Here is a 23,364-nt window from a genome sequence, read left to right as displayed (position 1 = left end):
TCGGCGCGGGCAGGGAAGAAGAACGGGGAGGGGGGGCCGCGCCCCGCCGCGCTCCGCGGGCCGATCCCGGGGCCCCGACGGCTGCGCTCGGACGGGGGCGAAGGCGGGTGCGCGTCGGGCGGGGGAGGGAGGGCGGGCCGGGCCGGCGGCGCGGGCTCGGCGCAGGCTCCGTGTCCCGGCGGGCGCTCCCGGCGCGTCCCCGCGGGGCGGGGCGGGAACGAGCCGCATTCCAATCACTGCCGGCCGGGCGCGCGCGGGGAGGCGGGAGCGCGCCCGTCCGTCAGCACGTGCCGGGGGCGGGAGCGCTGGAGCGGCTCCGCGGCGAGGAAAAGTTGGCCGGGAGGAACCGGCCGGGCTCGCTCTGCCTCCCCCGCAGCCCCTCCGCGGCCCGCCGCCTGAGCGGGCTTGTCTCCGAGCGCCCGGGCCCGGGCGTTATCCCGCCCCGCCGCCCAGCAGGGCTCTCCCGGGGAAGCAGCTCCTCTGGGGAAGGGCAGGAAGGTGTGAGAGCAGGACGCGGCCAGGTCGCTGTCACGGAAGCGCTGCTGGCCGAGAAGGGGGATCGGGGCACGAGAAGCAGCCGCGGCTGGATTTGGCTGCAGGGCCGGGGAGCTCCATCCACATGCTGGTGGAGTTGGCGCCATGGAAAACGGGGGAGCTGCCAGGATTCACGGAGTAGGTGGTGGTGGGGATTACCGGAGTAGCTTTAATGTGGGTTCAAGGGGGCCTGTGTGTGAGCTGCGGTGGGCGAGGAGCAGGACATGGTGGCAGCAGCGTAGGGAAAAATGAGGGACTCCAATGGGCCTTTTGGCTTCGTGGAAAAACAGTTCTGAGAAGGTTGACATGTCGGTGCTGCACGAGGGATAGAGTTCCATGGCAGAGGACAGGATTGTTTGTTTGCTTTTTTGTTTCCTGTGTCTCTGAATAAATAAGCCCAGTTAGATTGGAATACATTATAACTTCTGCAATGAGCTGCTCTGCTCGCTGATAAGGATGCTGAAGGCCATGATTTGCATTGCAGTTCCCAGCTCCTTATCATTAGGACAAATGGGAAAAGTAATAATTTGTCTGTCTGTCTTCAAGTGAGGTCTCCCAGCAGCAGCAGTGCAGAAGGAGCTTCAGTGACAGCACGTCATGTTGTCAACATGAGACCCCACAGCTCCCACCTGGGCTGCTGGTTTCAGTCCTTCACTCAACAAAGTGACAGCAATTGTGCTGCTGACATTGTCTGGCCTTTCCCTTGTCCTGTCACCCAGTTATTCTGCTTCAAGAACTTTGCACATGTAGGGTTAAATGAAGATCCTATGGATCATACAGACCGACTCGGTTTCCCTTTGCTGCAGACCAAAATGCCCTTTAGGCCTTCAGGACACACCAGCAATTGCTCATGTTGAGATGCTTGCCCAGATAAACTGTTTCCATAGAATAACCAGTTGGGAAGCAATCTGGCTTATCTGTGCCAAATAGCCACATGTGCATTATGTTGTGGGAAACATGGGCTTGCTTATTTTGTTGACCTCTCCACAGTCTAGCTCCATTTTTGCATGCTAATATGAGATAGGACTTGTAAATGTTGTGCACTCCACTCCTGAGTTGTCACCTCTGAATGTCAGATGAGAGCACTGGCTCTGCAGTCTGGTTCACATGCGCTGTACCCACAGATCGTTTGGTGAGTGCTTAGCTTGTGTGCTACAGCAAAACAAAAAGAGGAAGTATAATTTCAAACTTGTCAACTTCACGGACTCCTTTAAAATTGAGGCAGGCCTTTAAAAAACAAAGGCACACCTAGTAATTGTATGTGGCCAGATACTATTGTGATAGGCATTTAAGAATGCAACTCCTGTCTTACCAGACTTATAGAAAATTTTTTCCGATCACCATCATCCAGAAAAATCTGTCAGTGTCCAAAACAAAGCCAGCCAGCAAGAAAGACAAAATCACGGCTTCCATGCCAAGCAATACAGAAGTCCTATGCTTATGTTTATAATTTCAAAGGAAAATATGAGTCTGCTGTTCTTCCACTCTGTCTACTATCAGATTATAGCAGCAGAATAGACACTCAATATGGAAGAAGAATGCAACATGCGTGTGTGTGCTCCCAACCAGAACCAGAGCTGTTAATGCCAGCATCTCTTCAGTAATACTGTGTGCTAATACAGCCCTGTGCTTTTCAGATGTTAGATATTGAGTTCAATCCAGCATGCATGAATTTAGCAAAGGCCACTAGCCTTGAAATGCATTTAATCTGTTTTGTGAAATGGATCGACTCTTTTCATCCAGTTCCTGGTGTGGAGATTTGCACATTGCAGAAATTACCATCCCAGCTGATACTTTTCAAGGCACTTGGGTGCTCAAGATACCCACAAGTCATAGTCCCTGTCAGGTCAGAAACTGTTGCTGAGAATGAAGTTTATATTACTATGGCAAATAATGCCCATTAAGGAGCACCATGTAACTCCTTGTCTTAATCACAAAATAAAGTCTGCAAAAGTAAACTACATTAGGATAATATTAGGGCTGCAGGAGAATGAACTGAATCTTAATCTAAAACAGTGAGTCATAGCCATGTTAAAAAGTGTTTAGATTGTGATGGATGTCTGATGAAACATTACGTAGAAGGTACTGGTGTCCTTCAAAACAGTGCAGTACTTAAAATATATTTCCAATATCTCTACCAGGATAGGAAATATGACTATTAAACCAGCAAACAAACACTTTAGTTGATAGGCTCTCAGAAAGGCACAGGGTTCCACTGAGATAGTTATGAGTAACAGAATCTTACCTGGTGAAGATTTTAGGAATCTGCAAAAAGTCAGACACACCAGGTTTTGGTAACATCAAGTATTTATTTTATGAATTGAGCAGCACTCAAAAGACACTGAAGTCTGAAAATCTGAAAATAAACATATGTTCATTTGGCGAGGATGGGATGTGGAAATCTAACATGAGATATAAAAAAAGCAGTTCAAGACTGACTGTCATGAGGAAGAGAGTTGTATTTTAAAAAAAAATAAATCAAGAATTGGATAATCTTCCAGCTGCTTTCATTGTTATGTCCTCTCCAGGAATTTCTCATTAGTTCTTGGAATCACTTGGGAACTACAGACTTGAATATCAAAAGAACAAAGAGGTATATATATATAGGGAGAAGGTCAGCCATGTGATAGGACTTTATCTTTGTAGATCCTTCTTCCCTTCAGTCTCTGGAATTCATATGTCTTAAATCTGTGTCCAAATATATTCTTGAAAACTGTTAGCAATTAGATGAGTATTTCTCTGTTACTGTTACCAAAATAAATATTCCATGTTACATATTAAAAGAATATTGCCCTTCAGCCAGGGACACAATTATTTCACTTAAAATGACATGAATTTGGCTTTGTCTCTTTTTCAGATTTATTTTACTTGAAAGCATATTCTTTTCATTCTAAATTTATTCAGCTGTTTGTTACTTAGAAATGTCATGGATTTTAGTAAGTGTTTTAAATTTAAGCACAATTAATTCAATAAGACAGGATCAAATCTGTGAAGAAAGGTGTTGTTTTTTTTTAAATTCTGCTGGTGAAGCACTGGTAGAAAAAGTCAAGCCCCGGCCAACCTTCGGTCCCCCCAGTGTGATGTGGAACTGGGCACAGTGCAGCACTGGAGAGCCCTGTGGCAAGAATCCAAAGAATAACAGCTCAATGTGCAGAGCATGGGCACAAGGAAACAGGAAACTCTTGGTGTATTTTGGGGTTGCTTGGGCTCCTGCCTTGTGCAGGTGACTGGGGAGGAAGGAGGACAAATGACTGAAACTATCCCTGCCTCAGGCAGCCGCTGCAGGGGGGGAATGGATTCCTTAGGAGCTGTGTAGTGGGGAACTCCACTGCACCTTGCAAAGGGCTGCAAGAATGGGAGCACTTTGCTCCAGGAGACATTTTGCCAGTCAAGAACCAAACTTCTGTTGCTTTTTCTGTTTCTTCTTCCTGTGCCTTGTGAAGCTGGTTTATTTTGGTTTTATGGATTCCCAGGTACAAAAGACATATTGTAGTCTTTTCACCAGGCCATAATAAACCCTGAGATAGCTTATAAATATGAAGAAATGCTTCAAATTATTTTGTTTTTCTTAAAGTCAGCGTTGGGTAGTAAGAACATTAAAAGTTTAATCACAGAAAACGAAAATATTTGTATGCTCAGCAGAGGCTTCACCAGGGTGCCTCACTCACATCAGTTTGTTTGGAGAATTAGTAATATGTTTTCCCCTAGATGCATGCACATAAAATCCCAAAAGTGTTCATTTTCTCAGAGAAGATTAAGTATTTAGAGTTAGATTGTAGAGCTGATTTTAAAATTTATGTTCTGAATTATCAGTCAGCAGTGCCAAATGTTTTAAGTACACTCAGAGAGAAGCTAATAACTAAGCTATGTTTGTGTTCCTCCACCTTTTATTTTAAGAGGTATTTGTTAGTTTCTTTTAAGAGTTTGAATAATCCTTAGCTCCAAGCCCACACTCTACAGTTCCTCTGCTGATGCTCAGGCTTTGTCCTGACACTGAACCAGTGCTGAAAGCAGAAATATTGTTTAAACCTGCTGTTACACAAGGGGAATTCTTTTCAATACAGCAAATTTCTGTCTTGTTGTTTATAACAACTTTGTCCTCAGGAGGCATGGATTCAAGTGGATGTGTTTCTGGCACCTGTAGTGGTGGATACTGTAGAGATTTACGAAGATGGACATTTATGAGGCTGGAAATGCTATGTTCTTCCAAGCTTGTTAGAATGAAACAGATCTGAATTCTTTACAAAAAAATGAACTAAATAATTTCATCATATCCTTTTTTTTTCCTCAGTCTGATACTATCTTTAAACATGAATGCATTGCTGTGAAGTAAGAACAAATGCAGCAAAATACTCTCTTGGGTTTTTTCATATTCTAGCAAAACTAAGATAACATAGATCTACTAAATAATAAAAGGATATACTTGTATTTCAGTCACAGCAGTCAGCTAAAATGCCTGAAAATGTATAATGAAGTTAAAGGCATGGACATGAAGCTTTTCTCTTTTAGTCTGTAAGATACTTGAATATGTACTGAAACTGCAACTTGAACAAGTTAAAGATACAAATAAAAGCAAATCCTCAGAAACAGTCTACAATTCCCTTTGCTTCCAGCGAGAAATTTGCCTGTGTCTGCAAATCTCTGCGTTTGGCAGCTGTACCTAATACAGTTTAAACTCTCACTGGCATCAGCAAAAAATTACCTGATTAGGGATGCAGGATTGGATCTAAGATAATAGCATATTAATAATCCACTATGCATTCAAAAGCTACTAATGGAAATTAAATCCCCCCCAAAAAGCAGTTGAGCAGCTTTCACTGTACGTACTCAAAATGCTAAACAATAGTAGCTGTTGCTTGTGTGACCATCAGGAAACACAGCTGGGCTTCTTTGTGTTACAATTAATTACTTCCGTTGTATATAAAATTGAAAGTATTGGTACTCCGGGGCGGAAAAAGGATATCCTGATACACTGCTCCTATTTCCTTACCAAGGCCTATTACTGAATGTTTCACCACTAATTCAGTTACAATGAATTATCCTGCAGTGAATAAAGGCAGGGTAGATTGGGTGGTTAATTGTTACACTGAAAGCCGCTTTTTTCCTTGCCTTTTCATTCTCCTACATTTTTATCTCATTTTACTACTTTCACGTGTGCCCACTTTGATAGCAATTATTCACTTTTAAGTAGCTGCACTTAATAATGTAAGTCTAAAATAAACATTTACTTAACTATCCTTTGACTTAAAGATTGTTCTATCAATATTTTTTATGTTACGAGATCAGAGAAAGCAAAACCTTCGTCACTCTCCTTTAAAGGAATGAATAAAATAGTCTCAGCTGAAGGATTTGTGGCCAGGTTCTCTGCAGCTGGCACACAGAGATGTAATTTATACCTTTCTGTGCCAGTGAATTTCCCTAAGCTGGAGGGGAATGAGGATTCTTACCCAGAGTTAGGGAGGAGTAGTAACAGCCCTCTGCTATGCATTCTTTAATTTTTTTATTTTTTTTTTGTGAGAATTGCATAGGAGCAAAAACTGTTTGAGGTTGTACTAAATAGGCAAATGTGGACCCTGAGGATATATACTACCCCAAAACTTTAATATCTACTTTTTAATAACACTGACTCTTTCTTTTTAGAGAACTTCTGAACAGAGAGCAGCTTCTGGGACTGCTTAGGAGATCAATGAAGTCTCCAACAACCACTAGCCATATAAGCCTATAAAAGGTGCAAAATGTGTTATGTATGGAGAATTTAATCTCTCAGCATGTGCCTCCTAACCTGTGGTTATGTGCATAGGTGTAATTACCACCACCAGCCTGTTTCCAGTCCATTCTAGGTTGTGTAACACAAAGCTGAATAAGTGACACGAGGAAAACGTGAGAATAAGTAAATTCTGCCAAATGAACTGAAATCTTGCAAGTTTGAATTCAGACTGGTGTCACAATGCAGAAGAATGGCAGCTCAGAAGAGTTCACATTCCAGAAACTGGTTTACATAATAACAGAGGGCAGAAAATCACCATCCACAAAACATTACAGCCCTGTTCTCCTTTTGCTGCAACAGCTGGCAGTGAGAGTACAATCTGAAAGGAAAACTCTGCTCTGTCATTATTTTATATCAACACAGCTTAGATTTAGGTATGCTCTATTTGATGCCAGAGCTAGAACCTGAAGCTCTGGCTTGCACTATCACATTTCTTGCAAGGATTTTTTGGCCAGAAGTAGATGCTGTGTAGTGTACATGCAACAAAGCAGAAACTTTCAATTAGTGTCATATATGTGGTGTACCCACAATGAATCTCAGTAAGTCTCAGTAAGGGATTTGCAGGAGGCAGCAGCTGAGTACACTCACACTGCCACCTCAGCCCATTCTATTACTTTTTACCCCCCAGTTTCCAGGCCTGTGTCAGTCACAGGAACTGGGCAGGCTTCTGTGCATTAATCACAGGGGAATCTGAGATGTCCTCAGAATCAGTACAGGGAAAAATTTGCAGGAAGAAAACGAAAATGTGTCAAGGAATGTGATGGGTGCAGCAGAAAAACATTTGTTTGTGAAAGAATGTATCTGGTCTTTGTTTATAATGCACAAATAAAAATTGTATTCCTTAATCCTTTTTTTTTTTTTAAATATATATATGAAGCCAGATTTTGGAAAGTGTGCCTTTTTTTTCTTTTCCCACATCTTCTATGCTATCAGAAGTCTAGAGATGTTACCTTATAAAGCACAAATACCTAACAGATAACAAAATCTAGGTCTCTAAGTGCACTCAGTTCCATGCATTATTCTTAAGCTATATCTAATAAATGAACTATAGGACAACAGTTTAGGCTCAAATACCTCAGGTATGAAACACATCCACTTAAAGGAAGTCAGAGGCTCAGTTCTGAGTGTTTCAATCCATATACATGTTCCTTACATGCACATAGGAATGCTTGCATTAATCAACATTAAGATTTCTTTAAATAAAAGTAAACCTCAATCCCAATATTATATTCCAGTCTACATCTTAAAATAATTTAAATCCTGTAAATCATTCCTTTGTTCTGAAATGAGATATTTAATTATAGCTATAGATATTTATTAAACTTCCCCAAACAATCTAGAAGAACAGTAAGTTTCCTGGCTTTAGTGTAGCCAGCACTATTCATTCCACAAGCACTGGAAGAACCGTCACCTTTATTCAATTCAAAGTTGTATTTTTATCTATATCTCCTAATTAAAAGAAAATGAGTAATTAATTCTGTTTTAGAAAGACCTCCTCTCTTTTTCAGTAACACTACACATAGTAAAACTAAGTGGAAGCAGAAGAATTTCCATAATGCCTTTGTCATTAATGAAAATAACCTGATTTTTAAAGCAGTAAGATTAGAAAATACTTTTGTAGTAGAGGCAGATTTATTAATGATACCTTATGCATACTAATTTATTATTCCCTAACAGTTAAAATCTGGAAACTTTTAAAAGAAAAATGTTTTGTTCAAAAGTTAAGCTTTGTTAAAAAAAAAATTCATTCTGCTTGTCCTTACTGCATAGAAAAGTCTTGTGACTCAGCCTGACAGTCCTTATTAGTACAACACACGTTTGTTACTGTTTTCTTTTGATGTAATCTTCCTAAGAGGAGGAGGAACTGTATTTTAACAGCTATCCAAGGGCATGTTTTATAGGCACACAGCACAGAATTTATGCCTGAATATAATCTGAATCTCATCCATAACTCTGATTTGGCTGGGAGAACAAAGCATTTCATTGTGTATTCAATAATGGTTTCAGCAATCTTATTCACACATTCCTTCCTTCCTTAATCAACAGAAACTGGCTGAATTCAAGAGGCATGATTGGGGTTGGGGGGGGGGGAATAATGCCAAGGCCTATAGTTTTGAAATCACCCTTTTCTTCAGAGCAAGTAATAATGTGTCTCCTATTAAGAGTCTCTTAATGCAAGACTTGTCAAGCTATTTTGCACCATGTCCTTTCCTACTGAACTTTGCCCTGTTCCCTCTTAGCTGGCACGGGGCTATGCCTGTGCCTCTGTTGCTTCCACTTCCAACAACTGAGCTTTCCAGGGATCACAGGGCACAGTTTAGGAACCACTGTCTTGTGCAAAGGTTAAAGGTCTGAACAGACAATCTGAAAACCAGCGATCTTGAACTGGCAGAATATTGCAATGTGATCTGGTCATTCTTTCGAATTGTTTTTCATTACCCACATTATAAACAGAAAATCGGGGCTGTAAAATAAAATCAAAGTGCACACAGCTGTGATTCCTGATGCTGTACTTTGTAATGCCATCTGAAGCCAAGTCTGTCTCTTTATCATCTAACTTCTTAATTAGGTTTAATGTACTTAGTTGTATCTCTAAAAAGCCTGCCTTCCTAAGGAGCGTGAATCAGGAATGCACAAAATGGCTGTTTTTAAAAAACACCCTGTTATATGAAGATATCCTTTCATTTGGAAGTATTTCTTGGCACTAGAGCTCACTGAGGATGTTTAAAAATTTTGTGTATTATTTAAAATAACTTTTGCTAAGGAATGGAAGAACACCTACCTGAACTTATGCAGTCAAACTTTGTTTGCAGATGCATCGATGTAACTTAAGACAGAATTTGCCCATTCCTTACAAAGTTACCATAAACAGTGTTTGTTGACACAATAAGGTCTGTGACTGTAAAGGTCTTGCTAAGTTATAACATGTACTGTTAGAACACTACATTTTTTAAGCATACTGATATTTGTTTGTTTAAAACAACATTATTTGGTTAATAAAATATTCAAGACTGATAAGCAATAACGCTGAAACCAATGCTTTTACTTTTTATTTTCAGGTCTGAAGTAGAGAGTACAAGCTTGTGTATGTTTTCTTATCAGTGTTACATGGCTGAAAGCTGTCAGCTGTTCACATGCCATATTAATAAATATGCCCAAATCATAAAGCTTTAACTGTATTTGCACATTGCTTTTATTACTAGACTGTTTTATTCATCTTGGCACAGATAATCCATGCAAGGTAGTTACTCACATCTCATAAACCACACTATATTCTGTTCTGAAATAACTAGAAACTTAGGAAAAAATATATATCTAAAAGCAAGGGCACTTGTGGCATCAAGTCAATATGTCAATATATTATAAAACCTAGACTTCTAATATATGATCACTGCAGGCAATAAATCACTCAGTTTCAAATTCTGATGTTTATAAATACTAAACAAATTAATATCCGCTACCAGGAGACGAGTCTGGCAAACAAACATTAGCGTGCCCAGCATTAGACACTAATAAGTGTGTTCAGTGCTGTGGAAATTCACATTATTAAACATAAATACAAATAATCTTTAATAAAACATTTCACCCAAAATACTGACCACTGAAGGACCAAAGAAAAAAATATTTTTCTTTGTTTTGAATTGATTTTAGAACTGTGTAATGTGTGAATCCAATATAGTAAAAATTAACTTCTAAAAAAAAGAAGTCCTAAGACTGGTTTTTTTGCCTAGATAATAAAAGCAGTCCTCTTTGGAAATATTTAATTTACCTTGTTCTTCAGAAAGAACACAAAAAGAGAGAAAAGCATTAAGATAGTTTTTGAAGCCTTAGACTGAAAAGTTATTGAACACTTTTTGTTAGATGAAAGACTGGTCTTTTTAATTGATCATTCAGAGGTACAGTATCTTTGCTTTATTAGGTAAACCCCCACATTAATTAGAATGAAAAGAAATATTCAGAGGAACTTAGGACTCATCCTAGGTATCTATTACAAGACATAAAACATAAACAAGTACACATTATTAACCTTGCATATTTTTGTACAACATTATGTTCGGTGATAATTGAAAGGCCATGTTTTGAATTTCAGATATATATATTATATATATGCATTTTACACTCTCCATATCACAAAGGTGACATGTGGCAGAAGAGTATCAGCAGTTATGTGGTAGCCTACCCCTGTGAAAGTTAAAATGCTACATTATTCAAAAATTTCTGATTCAGATATGTGCAAAAATTATATCTTAATATAGATATCAAGGGCGGGTACGTGGATTCCCTATTTTTGGACCACATTATGAAGCAGCACAAGTCATAACAGGAAATTTTTATTACATGATAATCCTCAGGGTATCTCTGTTCTTCATTCAGAGATACCACTGCACCTCATATAGTGATATGTAAACTAGCTTTAATCTCACTTGCTCAGACACCAGCTGGAGTCAGGGCATGTGCTACAGTGCAGGTTATCTGCCCAAGGAAATTTTCAAGACTCTCTCAAGTTAGTACGGCTCCCATTGAGAAGGAAATTTTCAGGATTCTCTCAAGCCAGTACAGCTCCCACTGAAGTCTGTGCTGCTGCATTTTCGCTGTTGCCACCCCACGAGTTCAGCTCAGCTCTGCTTGTGGATGTTGCATTCACTTTTCTGCAGCGCTGACTTCAGGTTTAGTACGTTGGGATTGGATCCTCGCTCACCTCTTCTGTACATACTCACAGCACCTCTCTGGGCTATTGTGAGCTACTTGTACCCTAATTTCTTAATTCAAGCCCTTTCCCTGACTGTAGTGAGTCATCCTGGCTATGCCCCCACCTCTGTTCCCGCTCTGCCCCACCCCAACTACCCAACGTGTCAGCCTGGTGAAACCGGCCGTACCTGGCTATTCCCCCCACTCCAACCCCAGCCTCAAGAAGGGCTTCCCTTACCTTTTTACACTCACCCAGAGGTCCCCAGAGCCCCCATATTCTGGCTGCTGCAGGAGCTCTGCCTTCTCTGACCCAAGCCCCCCTTCCCCTGCCCACACTGAAAGCCCCGTCTCCCACAGCCCTGTCCAAGCCAGCAACTCCAGCTGCCAGTCTGGGCTCCTCAGTGGACTTCAAGAAGGGACAGTCTCAGCTACACTGTGCCTATCAACAACATCTCCCAGCCTGTAGCCCTGCCTAAGCTGCAGCCCTCCAGCTCTGGCCATATCCTAGAATGCTTCATCCTTCACGCTGCCAGGGAAGCTTTTAGGGACATTGAGGGGGAAGGTGGAGGGAGAATGAGACACACACACACACATGTGCACATCAGAGGTGAAAGACCTCCTGAAATTCTCCTGAGGCTTCCACCACAAGCCCTACCATTTTGTGTCTTCCCATGGAGCCTGACTCCCTGTTTTGATGTTGCAGTCAGAGACTAGTCCCAGTCAGTGGGTAACACAGAAATCTGTCTAAAGAATATCTTCAATGCAGTCTTAGTATATATAGTATGCTGATATGAATTCTCTCAAATAACAGATAATGACATCATTTTGTAGAATGACATTGAAAAATGAAAAGGAAATCTAGAATTTTCTCACTGTTGTGAAAATGTATTTAATGAAGTCAAATTAGGGGTGGAAAAAAATATTTAACTTCCATAATTACTATTTATTCCTCTGGAGAATATTGTGAGCCAGATCTTTGGATTTTGTAATCTATGGAACCATATTCATACCAGCCCAGCACCGACTGAAAACAGAAAATTTGCTTGCTTATAGAAAAAAAAAAGGCTTTGCATATAATGTACTAGTGTTTTAGACTAATTCATGCATACAAAAATCTGAGCCTGTAGCACTCAGGTCAGATCACTGCTAAGATCAGTGAAAACTAAGATACCTACTGAATAAATACCAGTCATACATGTCAAAACTGCCACAGGCAGTTCAGTTTGTTATTTTTGTCCAAGATGCAAACTGCCTGCAGCTAACTTAACTCTCATATTAGAATTCCAAATTTCTTTTATTCCTCTCCCAAACTTTGGACAGTTTTTCGTTCCTTGAGAGACACATAAATATCTTAAAATGGGCATTACCCATAGGAAGGGCAAGGCAGATAATGTTATGTAATTTTTTTCTTGCTCAAAGCACAAGGTAAAATAGGTGTAGATGGCACCAGCATGTGGCCCACAGAATGCAACCTCAGCCTCAGAAATACTAATTCCAAACTGTCAGTACTGCAAGCTGTCAGCACACACATTGTAATTCTCACTTAAACGAGTTAATAAAACTTGAACAGTGATCAGACTTTCCATCTTAACTCCATCAGACAGAACTGATGTCTCCAGTATAAAAGTAATTGCTATTTAAAAATTCAGAAGTGTTATCAGTACTACAAGTTTTGCTCATTTGAAAAAAATAAAAAAAAAAATGTTGTATAAATAACTGTTTGAGCAACTTGAAAGTTGTTCTTAAAATATTAGAAGAAAGATGTCTGTATGGTTCTTAGAAAAGGTGGCTGTATGGTTATCCTAATTGTCAGAACCTAGGTACTGTTTTACAATGGCAAATACTGCTACAATTAATGATGTGTTGCATTTAAACTAAGAAAAGTAATACAGAGCATGTGCCTGCTGCCTCATGAATTTTTAATCAATGTTAATTTACTATAGGAAAAAAAAATGCATTTTCCTAATTATGTGAGATAGAGTAGGGAATCTTCCACTTCCTGGTTGTGCTAGATGGATGTGTTTCTTCTGTATTCATCAATGTGAAGGTCCAGATGTAGATTTCTACCTCCCTCTGGTATCAACGGGAATTAGAATCCAAAGAGACTTTGAATTTATTTTTTTTATCTCAAGAGGAAAGGAAAACTGATTTTGAATTAAAAGTTGGCCTTTCCAGATAGCTCTATTCCATTCAATGTCAGAGCAATTTGGAGAAAGCCAGTTGTCCCTTTTCCATTATGATTTGAAAGTGAACTGATCTACTGTACACATATAAGCCAAGTGCCCTGGCAAGGCTGACCCAACATGCTTTTCTCAATCTTACTGGGTTATGGGAGGAGTTATTCCGTTTCCACTTCATTTTCAAACTGTTATGGATTGTCACCTAGGCTTCCCAGCTACATATGGATTCAAGGCAGACTTCTTATTTGGAAAGAATCTAAAATATCTGATGCTATGAGGTAGCACCACAACATAATGGAATAGCACTCACTTTCATAGAGGAAGCCCTAATCTATTTATTTCCCTTTGAAAGCTATGGCCTTTGGTTCTACAGATGACTGTACATATGGCACTTACTCATTCTTGCTGTGAAAGAAAATGACTTACTACAAAAGGATTTTTTCCAGGTTTTTTTAAACACCAGTGTGTGGTCTAAGCAGTAAAACTGCTGTGGGTAGTTCATTTGAAACTGTATTTGCACATTACTTTTTATATTAAGGTTTTCGGTTAATTTCAAGATTTTCCCCAACTTTTGCTCTAATAACAGACTAGTTCATTAGTTCATTTGGTTTTGACTGTTCATTCAGTAGGTTTTCATGTGAACCTTGCAAAAAAAGCACGTTCTGCATTTATGAAAGAGGATAAAGTTAAACTTCTGAAGTACCAACTGCCTAGCTTTTACCAAGGGAAATGCTAGCCATGGTTATCAACTTTATGATTGCCCAGTTAGTCATCTGTTTTACCCCAGCATTACCAACTACCAACTCTTCTTTTAAACATTGATGGCATGGGCATGCTTCTTGCACAGAGGCTTATCCTTCTTGGAGTAGAATGGCTGACCTTCCAAATTCACGTGGCATACCTAGAATTAATAATAAATACAATCAGGAATAATTAAGGGGGAAAAAAAGAGTGAGATAGATGTGACTATCAATTTCAACTGCACTTCTCTTCTGCCCATGCATTTCATTGCTAGAAGTGCATTTGATTTCCTGGATCAAAGTGCATGCCTTGGTAGTTTTCCTACTCCACACAGAGGTCAGGCTCTGGTCTGCATCAGCTCTCCTATCTGTACTTTCCTGACACCCCTGCCCACTAAGTTTACTGGTACACGATCCCCTGGGCAGCTTTGACACATCCAAGCGGTGTTTGTATAGACTGTCAAAGGATATTGGCACACTGGAGCACATGCTCCAAATTTCAGACCTCGATTCTGATCCTTTATCACACACAGGACTTCCCAAAGGCTCTGGTGAGGTGCCATGCTCCCAGGGGCACCAGCCTTTCATGAGACCATTAGATATCCACTTCTACTGGCACTTTTTCTTGGTACTGGCACTTATGTGATCAAGGAGTGAGTCATTTAGACAGCCATCACTGAATACTAATTACTTATTCTTACCAGGTTACTCTGCAACCCCAGAGTTCTCTGCCTGGCTGCCTTAGGTGTCGGTGTTGACATAACAAAGCAGGTCAGAATGCACGGCTGGGGTGGGGCAGCCCAGGTTTAGGTCAGCTCTGACTGCCCTGGAATTGCTCAGGTGTCTACACAGGGTAGTGCAGCACCACTTGCAAGGTCAGAGTTGACTAGAACCACTTAAGGCAGGCAACACATCACAGTCTAGAAGTAAGAGTAAACATTGTCCCTAATGCTTATGGCAGGCTTAGGTGGCAACATCAGATGTGCTACTGCACGTTGCAGGATATGAGGATAGCATCTTAGAAATCAGGAGTCAGGTGTTGATTTGCATTTGACTTAACCCATTGAAAGAAATAAAGTTAGGTCCTAAAAAAAAACCCACTGTGAGGCATAATAAAACTATCACCTCCACAGAAAACTGGGTAGCTGAGGTAAATGAACGAGCAAAAAAAGAACATGAAATATTCAGAGAAAGTGTCTTTTATAAGTGATCAGTATTTATAAGTGATTAATAGCTCTCAGTTTGTGAAGGAAACTCTCTTCCTATGTTAGAATTTCCAAAATACTTCAGTTTTCACAAGACACTTTTGTGTCACTCACTTCCATGTACCCCTGAGAGACCAGCAGCTAGTTTAGCTTTAGATATTTATAAACATTTCTATACTTTCAACTCTTCAACCTAAATTTTAAAGTTAAACAAACATTAGAAATTGTCACTGTCAGTTTGGCGTGGCCAACGTACTATTTTTAGCTAATTAGAGGTTCTAGATATTATCACTTTAGGAATATTTTGTTGTAGAGCTGCACAGCAGTATTAGAACCAGATGAAAGTACTTTTATCATATGGATTTTTCTGCTTTGTGTGCAGAGTGTGGGAATATGGCCACCCTCTATAGCTGTGTGCACACCACAGATTGATGAGTTTACCCAACTTCTGTGCTAACTACTATTCATTCTCTCTAAACAGACTCCTTTTTGCAAGTTTCAACAAGCATTCTGCTTGGAAAGACAAACTTTGCTGCTTTTTAAGTAAGATTATGGTTATGCTGTTCAGTATGGTGTTAATTTATTTTCAATCTTGCTTTATCTTTATTTGGTAAACACTGGAAAGAGTAACAGCAATAGTGGTAGGTATTGCTGTATGTACTCTCTAAAACTGGATGTTTTATCAGAAAACAATCACTTGTGACGGTCAGATTTCATAATTCTAGTAAAAGTTTATGGAGGAGAAGAGAAATAACTCCCATCCTTCTCCATCTGCAAGTATAAAATGAAATTCCATCCCTCCACATCCTTAGGCGTATGTTAGTCATTCCTGCTTTCAGGTTTTCTGATGTTACTACACAATTTGGGAGTATAAAGGAATGAGATAGTATTTGGTGTAGAACCTACAGCACAAATGAAGCAGGTATCATGCCAAGTGTGTCCAAGAGCTTCAATGAATTTGTCTCCAGCTTCAACAGGATAATCACAGCCATGGCATTTTGTGCTGAACAAAGCAATATAATCTAAAATAAAACAGAAAGCAAACTTAGAACAAACTCTTAATGTCATTGTATTAAATCCAAGAGAAATAGAAAGTTTCCAGACAATTAATCTTTTGATTGTTTTTGCTCAGTTTCCAACTACATTCACTGAAACACTCATACTGAAATTTGGTTATTTTCTTTCGTTTTTTCAATACAAACTCAGTTCAAAACTCCACATCAGTATTACATTTGTCATCACAAATCTAAAAGACAAACAAAAAAATTCATGGAATTTGAACTTATGTTTCTCACATTACTTTTAAATTAGCTTTAGTATATGTGGAATCTGTTAATAAGGACAAATATGGTCATACAAAAGAGTCTAATGGCCAGGGAATGTTACAAGTTTTCATCACTGGATTTATGTTCTTTCTGCATTGAGAGAATATTATGATAACCCCATACTGGCTGATTAGTACATCTTTACTTTGATTACCAAGTGCACTTGGGAAAGGCTTGACATTGAAAAAGATTAGTGGAAATTCTAAAGGTAGATGGAATTCATGAGAGTCATTAGATGTTATGACAAAACCTCCAATTTTAAAAGGTAGGTGCCCAGTCAGTTCAGCTGTGTGGTTTTTACTAAGAGTTACTCTGATTTGTAAAATTTGAATTGTATAAACCATAAGGAAGGAATCTCCAGAGAGAAGTAGGCCGGAGGCTCTTTGAATGGACAAGGGGATACAGAGGGAATATCACTTAAACCTTAACCTCCCTCCCGACCACGTCAGGCAGCTCATTTGCATGGCAAGTACTGTTTATTAAACCGTATTACTCTTTCCATAGTTTGGGAAAACTTGGCCTTTTCCTTTGTTAGTTGGCAAGAAGGAGTTCATTTGTTGCAGCAGCCAGAAAAACAAAATCTGCACTACCATGTGTTGCACATCTGTGCAGAGCTATGTTTTCATATATGGTGGTTGAACAATTTTAGAGCGAGGCAGCGGCATCAGAGATCATAACTCAAGTGATTCAATAGAGAGATTGTGGGCAACCCTAAAGTAATAATTTTTCATTTCTAGTGAGCAGAATTTGCCAAGGAAGGGAGTGGGACAGGGGAAAAGGTGTAGGAAGAGAAACGCAAAGTAAGTATCATAATACATGAGGGAGAGAAGTGAGGTGAGCCATTCTGGGACATTGAGGCAAAGACCAGCTATTCTATCATATTAACTCGAGAAAAATACAGAGACAGAAACACTTGTATATGTGGAGAGTGGAAACAAAATCAATGTTGGGTAACTGATTTTATCTTTTCATCAGCTGCTTTATTCTTATGTTTCTTCCACGAACATGAAGCACATGATTATGAGCAGAACTTTCCAGTTTGCCATACCTTTCTCACAGTAAGGTTCCCCGTCCTCCATGTGAAACAGGCTATTCCCAAATGGCATCTTACAAGCAGCACAGACAAAGCAACTTGTATGCCAAGTCTGTCTTAGGGCATGCATCACTTCCTGTAAAACAAACAAACAAACAAAAATCTCCAGCAGAAGAGCAAGCCCTGCAAGAACCTACCGGAGAATTAACACAAGGCAGAGATTCTCTACATTCTTCCCTTCTTTATCAGCCAATTCCCTTCCCCAAAAGAAATAATTATGACAGAAATTGGACTCCTTCTGGAAAGAAAGAGGAAATAGGACTGCAAACTTTCTAGAACGATGTATTTGCCAAAATGAAACAATATGGTTCAGCCAGCTGTTTGTATCAACATGCCCAGTTGCTGTTGCAGGAGAGATTCTGCACAAAGATTCTGATTATTTTCCCCTTTGTTTTGTCACGACTAGTATGAACTCTTCAGTGCGAGAATATGATTTGTTAAATGAATTTTAAAGGGTGATTTTCTCTCTAAGACCAAGAATAAGTGATTTAAGTCTGTTGTTTCAAAACAGTTTAGATAATGTAGCAATTTCTTTATGCTTCTTACAAGAATGATTCACAAACTAATGTGAAAATCTAAAAAAAAAAAAATTCTTAGATTTTAACTTATGTAAACTTCGTAAAAATGAGCCTGTGTGTCTGTTCCTAGACCATGTGTTTAGCCCAAAAAACCCTAATTCTGTGCAACTGATGTTCTCTTAAACTGAGCATCTAGATTTTATCAGCTTCTGACTTCTTTATGAAGCAATCTCTATCACTGCTTCATTCTTTTGTCATACAGAAGCCTTCCAAGCCCCAAAGCTGCTGTACTGAGCTCTAATGCACAGTTACCTGCTAATTTGTTCAATCTTACATGTGCCCAGGATGATGTTTGACAGTGTATCTCTGTCAAACAGTCCAGATTTCAAAGGACCAGCTGTGTAACTGGTGTAAATTAACTTTGTTAACTTCAGTGAAAGAGCTCTGATTTATACCAGCTGAGAATTTCCATCCTATTTTTTGCTGTTTCCAATTATGTACATAGACTCTGATTCTCTTCTAAAGATTATTTTTAATGTCCAGTGATTTTGACAAAATGGATTGAAGTCCTCTTCCATGCTTTTAATCCAGTGAATAGGCAAAATACTCTTATTTAGGTTTGCCATATATCTTATTAGAGAATCACCATTTGAGATTCATTAACTTCTGTTACCGTTTGCAAAGCAACCATCACTGATAAATAGGTTTGGATCCATTTATGAATGTCAGTGAAGTAAGAAGCAAAAAATAGCTTGAGAAATCTTAATAATATAAATAGAGGCAGCTGGCATCTTTGCTGCTTTCCTGATGAAAATCCATAATGGGAAACTGCTTTGTGCCAGCATTCATTAGGTAACTTAAGTCAGTACTCTGCTGTAAAATTACTCCTACTGCTGCAGTAGCAAATGAGACTTGGTTTGGTTGGAGCCAGAGCTTCACCATCAATGTCTGATGCTGCCATCCCTAATTGGCAATTGCAGAGAAGAGCATCTAGTCTGTCAATGCAAACATTTAGACAGATGTCAAAGGTGACAGCTAAGCGGTGAAAAACCAATGTGGTGTTCCTGGCTTCCTCATTTAAGAGGATCATGTCATATATTCACTACAACTGCATGTCCAAATACACTGCTAAAATTATCTCATGGTATTCCAACCTCATCACCATCTAAGCTATATGGAGAGCAAATTTAGTTGTACATTTACTTGTATATAAGTACTTCAGCACAAAAGTGGCATGTAGTTTTGGTTTTTCTGGAATTCAGTCTTTGTATTTGTTCTGTATTTTCTTAACTATAAGAAGCCAGCTGTGTTGGTAACTACCAGTGAGGTGCAGCAAGAGCAACAGGCCTCCTCCCAACATCACTGAGTTCTCCACTGAAATTTTGACTAAGCCCTGAATAAGAAATAAAAACCCAGTTCAAGTCTCTTACTATAAGGAACAGAGGGATAAAAGTAACATAGTGTGTATTGGATAGCAAAAAACTACCCAGAAAGTGTTACTTTACACTCAGTGAGATGGTAACTGGACTACATATTCTACGAGTTGAATAACTACAGAAATATCCAAGAGTTCAAATAGATAAAAATTATTATAAAATAATATGTTTCTCATTCTGAAATAATCAACAGGCTGGGAAATAATTCTTAAAAAGAAGGAAATAATAAAATATCTACATTCATTGCTTACAGTCTAAACTATTTCACTACTTCAGTGATCCACACAGTTGGAGAAAGGGTTATTGTTGCTTTCTTACCCCCATGATCTTAGTGTGGCACCTGGAACAGGTTGGTGCAAAGAACTGTTCATAGCAGCGCTCACAGTACACACTATTCTGCTCCTCCACAAAGCACATATCAGCCAAGGATGTCTTGCAGTAAGCACAGTTGAATTCTTCTGGGTGCCAAGAGCGACCCATGGCTACCAGGAAGGGACCTCTGCAAACAATCATGGTTATCTCATTTGTATTGCAAAAAGACTGGAAGACCCTGATTGCAAACCCACCTCGTCAGACACCACGTACATGTGTAAGAAGCATTCTAATTGAACCTTGAGGTGCACATTAGAAACATCCAAAAGCCTGAACAGAAACGGCTTTTTCAAGACCATTACTCATATACACTGCTAATGGGTTAAAACATTTCATTATTACTTGGTCACATACACTGGATTTATAGAGAACTGTTGGAAAAATCATCAATTGTTTTCATATTTGCATAGCTATAACAGGCCTTTGTAAGCAGCTGCAAAGACAACAGGAAAAGGCCAAGGGTTGCAACACAGAACATAATGCTACTATTTGAAAGCATCAAATAACAAGCAACTTTCTAGACCTACACATCCACACCTCACAATAGCTCCTAAAGTCTCCTGCCTTCTTTTCATCTCAGAGCAGTGCATGTAGCATGTTCTGGAAATGCCAGACTGTCAGATGACAACTTGCTGTTTCATTATGTGGAAGACACATTAAATTAGTTTTGGTGATTGACTCTTGATTGTAGTTAGATATAGAGATTATTACTGGAGTATTTCCATTTCAGAATACATAAAGAGCAATAATCAGTATTTCCACATCACCAAACTAGCTCCTTTTAGTGGGGAAGACTGTCATTAAACATGGATTGCTTAAAGTTGGATAGCAGTCCACAGGCTAACAGTAGGCACTGGTCCAGCACAATGAACTGGGAGAGGAAAAGGGAGAGGCATGCTGTGAATCACTGGTAATAGAGTGTAGGCATTATCTTTCTCCAGACACAAAACCAACAATTACATTTGGCTGCTGTTCCAAAATGATGCCTCGTTCTTTTTCTGTCCATAATCCCCTTCTCTGCCCCCAGACCCCCAACTCTCCTAATTAAGTTGCACAAACGTCCTTCAAAGGGTTACCTTAGGACCAGAAACCTGTTTAAAAAACAAGCAGTGATTTGCTACAGCATCCAGGAGACCAACAATTAGCATGTATAACTTTGCAGTGATAAAAAGTGAACCACACAATAACAAAATGAGCTCTGGAAATGTTAAATTAATGAGGCAGACAACAGACATCCCTGCTGGGTAATTTAACAGAGTCTTAGGCTCTGGTACTGTATGTTAATGTACAATAACCAGTCTCTCTGATATTTTTTTCTGCTTCATCCTTCTTGAAGACCTCATGCCCTTACCGAATGATGCTGTTGCAGTGCCCACAGAGAGGAGTTCGGCTGCTGGCTGGGAAACGCTCAGCCCTCTGAACTGTTCCCCGGGCTATTGGAGGCTGGGAAGAAGTTGGAACTGGAGATGGGTAAGCAGAGGTTGAGGCAGGAGATGACACTGGAGCACCCCTTGGTAGGATGTGCTTTGTGACAGTGGTGGTGGATTTTCCAGGCGCAAATTTCTGGGAAAAGGAGTCATCTGTTACCCAGGGAGGGCGACTTGCAGGCTCCGTGTTGACTGGAGTGTAGGAATGAACTGGTGCTGGTGCTGGTGCTGTTTTAAGTATCCCAAAAGAAACCAAGAAGTATTTTAAAGTCTTTTCATTCTGATGGCAATACAGCAATACTTACCAAAGGGTACTCCATGACACACAAAAAGTAAAAGCTTCAGATGATACTTAATTATTGTCTGTTCCATTATTGCTCATTTATTCTGAAGTGAAGCCCAGGATATCAGCACAACTACTGACTTTTAATCCACATGCATCACAGAAGTCATTGCCTACTGGCTTTTACAGATTTTATGGAGACCATTTTCAAGGTCATCTCTTAATTTTCTAGTAGGAATGGATATGACAATTCTGTGTTAATTCTGAAGGCTGCCATATAATCTGTTTAAGACAGGTTAAAAACAGAAAGGCCAGATCATATAATAAAGTTTTAGATGGAATTCCTCAGAATTTTCATAAGTTATGCTTAATTTTTGGTCTCATTATATTCATTCAAATGCAAGATTTTCTACAGATGTCACTGTTATCTATCATTTGTGGGTTTATTCCTTGGTTTCTGAAGAAAAACAGGCTCACACAGGGAACACAGAGATAGAGAGCACTGGAAGCAAGACTGAGGGAGCGAATTCAGCTCACATGACCAGCAAGACAAAGCCAAGAGCACTTAGAGGAAGGCCAGACTTCTGGTTATGACTGATCTCAGTTCAGTTCTTGGCTCTGCCACAGACTTCCTGTATAACTTTGAGCAAAGTGTAGTATCTCTGTGTCTCAGTTCCTGTGTATAAAATAGAATATTACACTTTCTTTTTTCTACCCTTTGACTATCAGATAAAATCTTCAGTGCAGACTGCCTCCTGTGTTTGTGTGCACCAGGCTCTAATCTTGGGTGGAGCTTTATCATGTAAAAATAAGCAGGAGCTACAGCCTGCACATACCAACAAGTTTTCCCATTGCCCTGCTCTGTTTAAAACACCAGATCTCGCATTATGTAGGACTGAAGTTACTGCCAAGTACAGGAGCACTAAAAGCAGTTTTCCTTTGCAAGGAAAACAAAGTGAATGACTGAAAAGAAGCCTGGACAGTTGAAGTGTTTTGCCCAAATGAGAGAGCACAGATTCAGGAACAGAAGCCAGTTCTGCAGCAGTTTAGGCAGACATTCTGCATAAGAGATCCCAGCGCCAATAAAATGATGACCAAATACAACATGGACAGTTTTAAGGGGCTTGCAGTTAGAAAGGTATTTCAACCAAGAGAGTTCTGAGTGTTAACACAGATCTTTCTGAATAATTAAGTGAGATATTAAGTGGTGAGATTATGTTCTACTTAACACTCCTCCCATAGCCCACATCCTGCTACATGGAATAACTTGCACTTGTTATTGGCAATTTGCAGGTGCTTAAATTGCATATATATCAATGCACTACAATCACCTTCATGATCTTTTTATCGAGGTCAGAGTTGACTCTAATGCATTTTCTTGATAAAACTTTCTTATTCTACAGTATCAACAAGTTTCTGCTTCAAAAACTGTATCCCACCTTAGCTTGAGGCTTCCTTTTTTTTTTTTTTACTTGGAAACGGTAGACAGTGTTTAAAGATTTCAGAACAGAGTTTATATGCAATCTCTTTAGATCCCGAGGCTGTTGCTATTTATGTATTACAGTATTAAGATAGGCAAAATTAGAAGGTAATATTTCATCTCTAATTGGTGAGTTCAAAAGGCTCTCACTTATGAGCCTCTCTAATTAAATAAGGTGACTTCTAGCTCACTTCATTTTGCGAAAGGATTCTCCCTCCCCTAAAAGTGAGCTGTGGTTCATGCAGAGGATGGCCGTGTATCCCACAGAGGGCCTAACAAAATGGGCAGATACTCAAACCCAGAGTTCCAGAAAGA

General features: G+C 39.6%; 2 protein-coding genes across 6 annotated transcripts in view; one reads left to right on the top strand and one right to left on the bottom strand.

Annotated features, from left to right (window-relative positions):
- The window catches only part of LOC113950190 (collagen alpha-1(I) chain-like), a 9,616-nt gene extending 2,498 nt beyond the window's left edge, over positions 1 to 7,118 (top strand). Inside the window, exons 3-4 of the mRNA XM_027649689.1 lie at positions 14 to 672; positions 6,175 to 7,118. Of these exons, the coding sequence (XP_027505490.1) occupies positions 14 to 672; positions 6,175 to 6,259 (744 nt within the window). The 3' untranslated portion in view covers positions 6,260 to 7,118. The remainder of the gene's footprint in view (positions 1 to 13; positions 673 to 6,174) is intronic.
- A 2,358-nt stretch (positions 7,119 to 9,476) lies between these two features.
- LDB3 (LIM domain binding 3) overlaps positions 9,477 to 23,364 on the bottom strand; it is a 121,863-nt gene continuing 107,975 nt past the window's right edge. For all 5 annotated transcript variants that reach the window (XM_027649396.1, XM_027649398.1, XM_027649395.1 and 2 more), the window contains 5 exons: positions 21,211 to 21,514; positions 19,806 to 19,986; positions 17,489 to 17,609; positions 16,022 to 16,137; positions 9,477 to 14,071 (listed from right to left, as the gene is read on the bottom strand). In XM_027649396.1, the coding sequence (XP_027505197.1) occupies positions 13,982 to 14,071; positions 16,022 to 16,137; positions 17,489 to 17,609; positions 19,806 to 19,986; positions 21,211 to 21,514 (812 nt within the window). In that variant the 3' untranslated portion in view covers positions 9,477 to 13,981. The remainder of the gene's footprint in view (positions 14,072 to 16,021; positions 16,138 to 17,488; positions 17,610 to 19,805; positions 19,987 to 21,210; positions 21,515 to 23,364) is intronic.

This window comes from Corapipo altera, unplaced genomic scaffold (assembly GCF_003945725.1).
Source record: "Corapipo altera isolate COAL_440 unplaced genomic scaffold, ASM394572v1 53, whole genome shotgun sequence".
In the NCBI taxonomy this organism is placed as follows: domain Eukaryota; kingdom Metazoa; phylum Chordata; class Aves; order Passeriformes; family Pipridae; genus Corapipo; species Corapipo altera.
The sequence above is the reverse complement of the archived record's forward strand: the minus strand, read 5'-3'. Positions and strand labels throughout refer to the sequence as shown.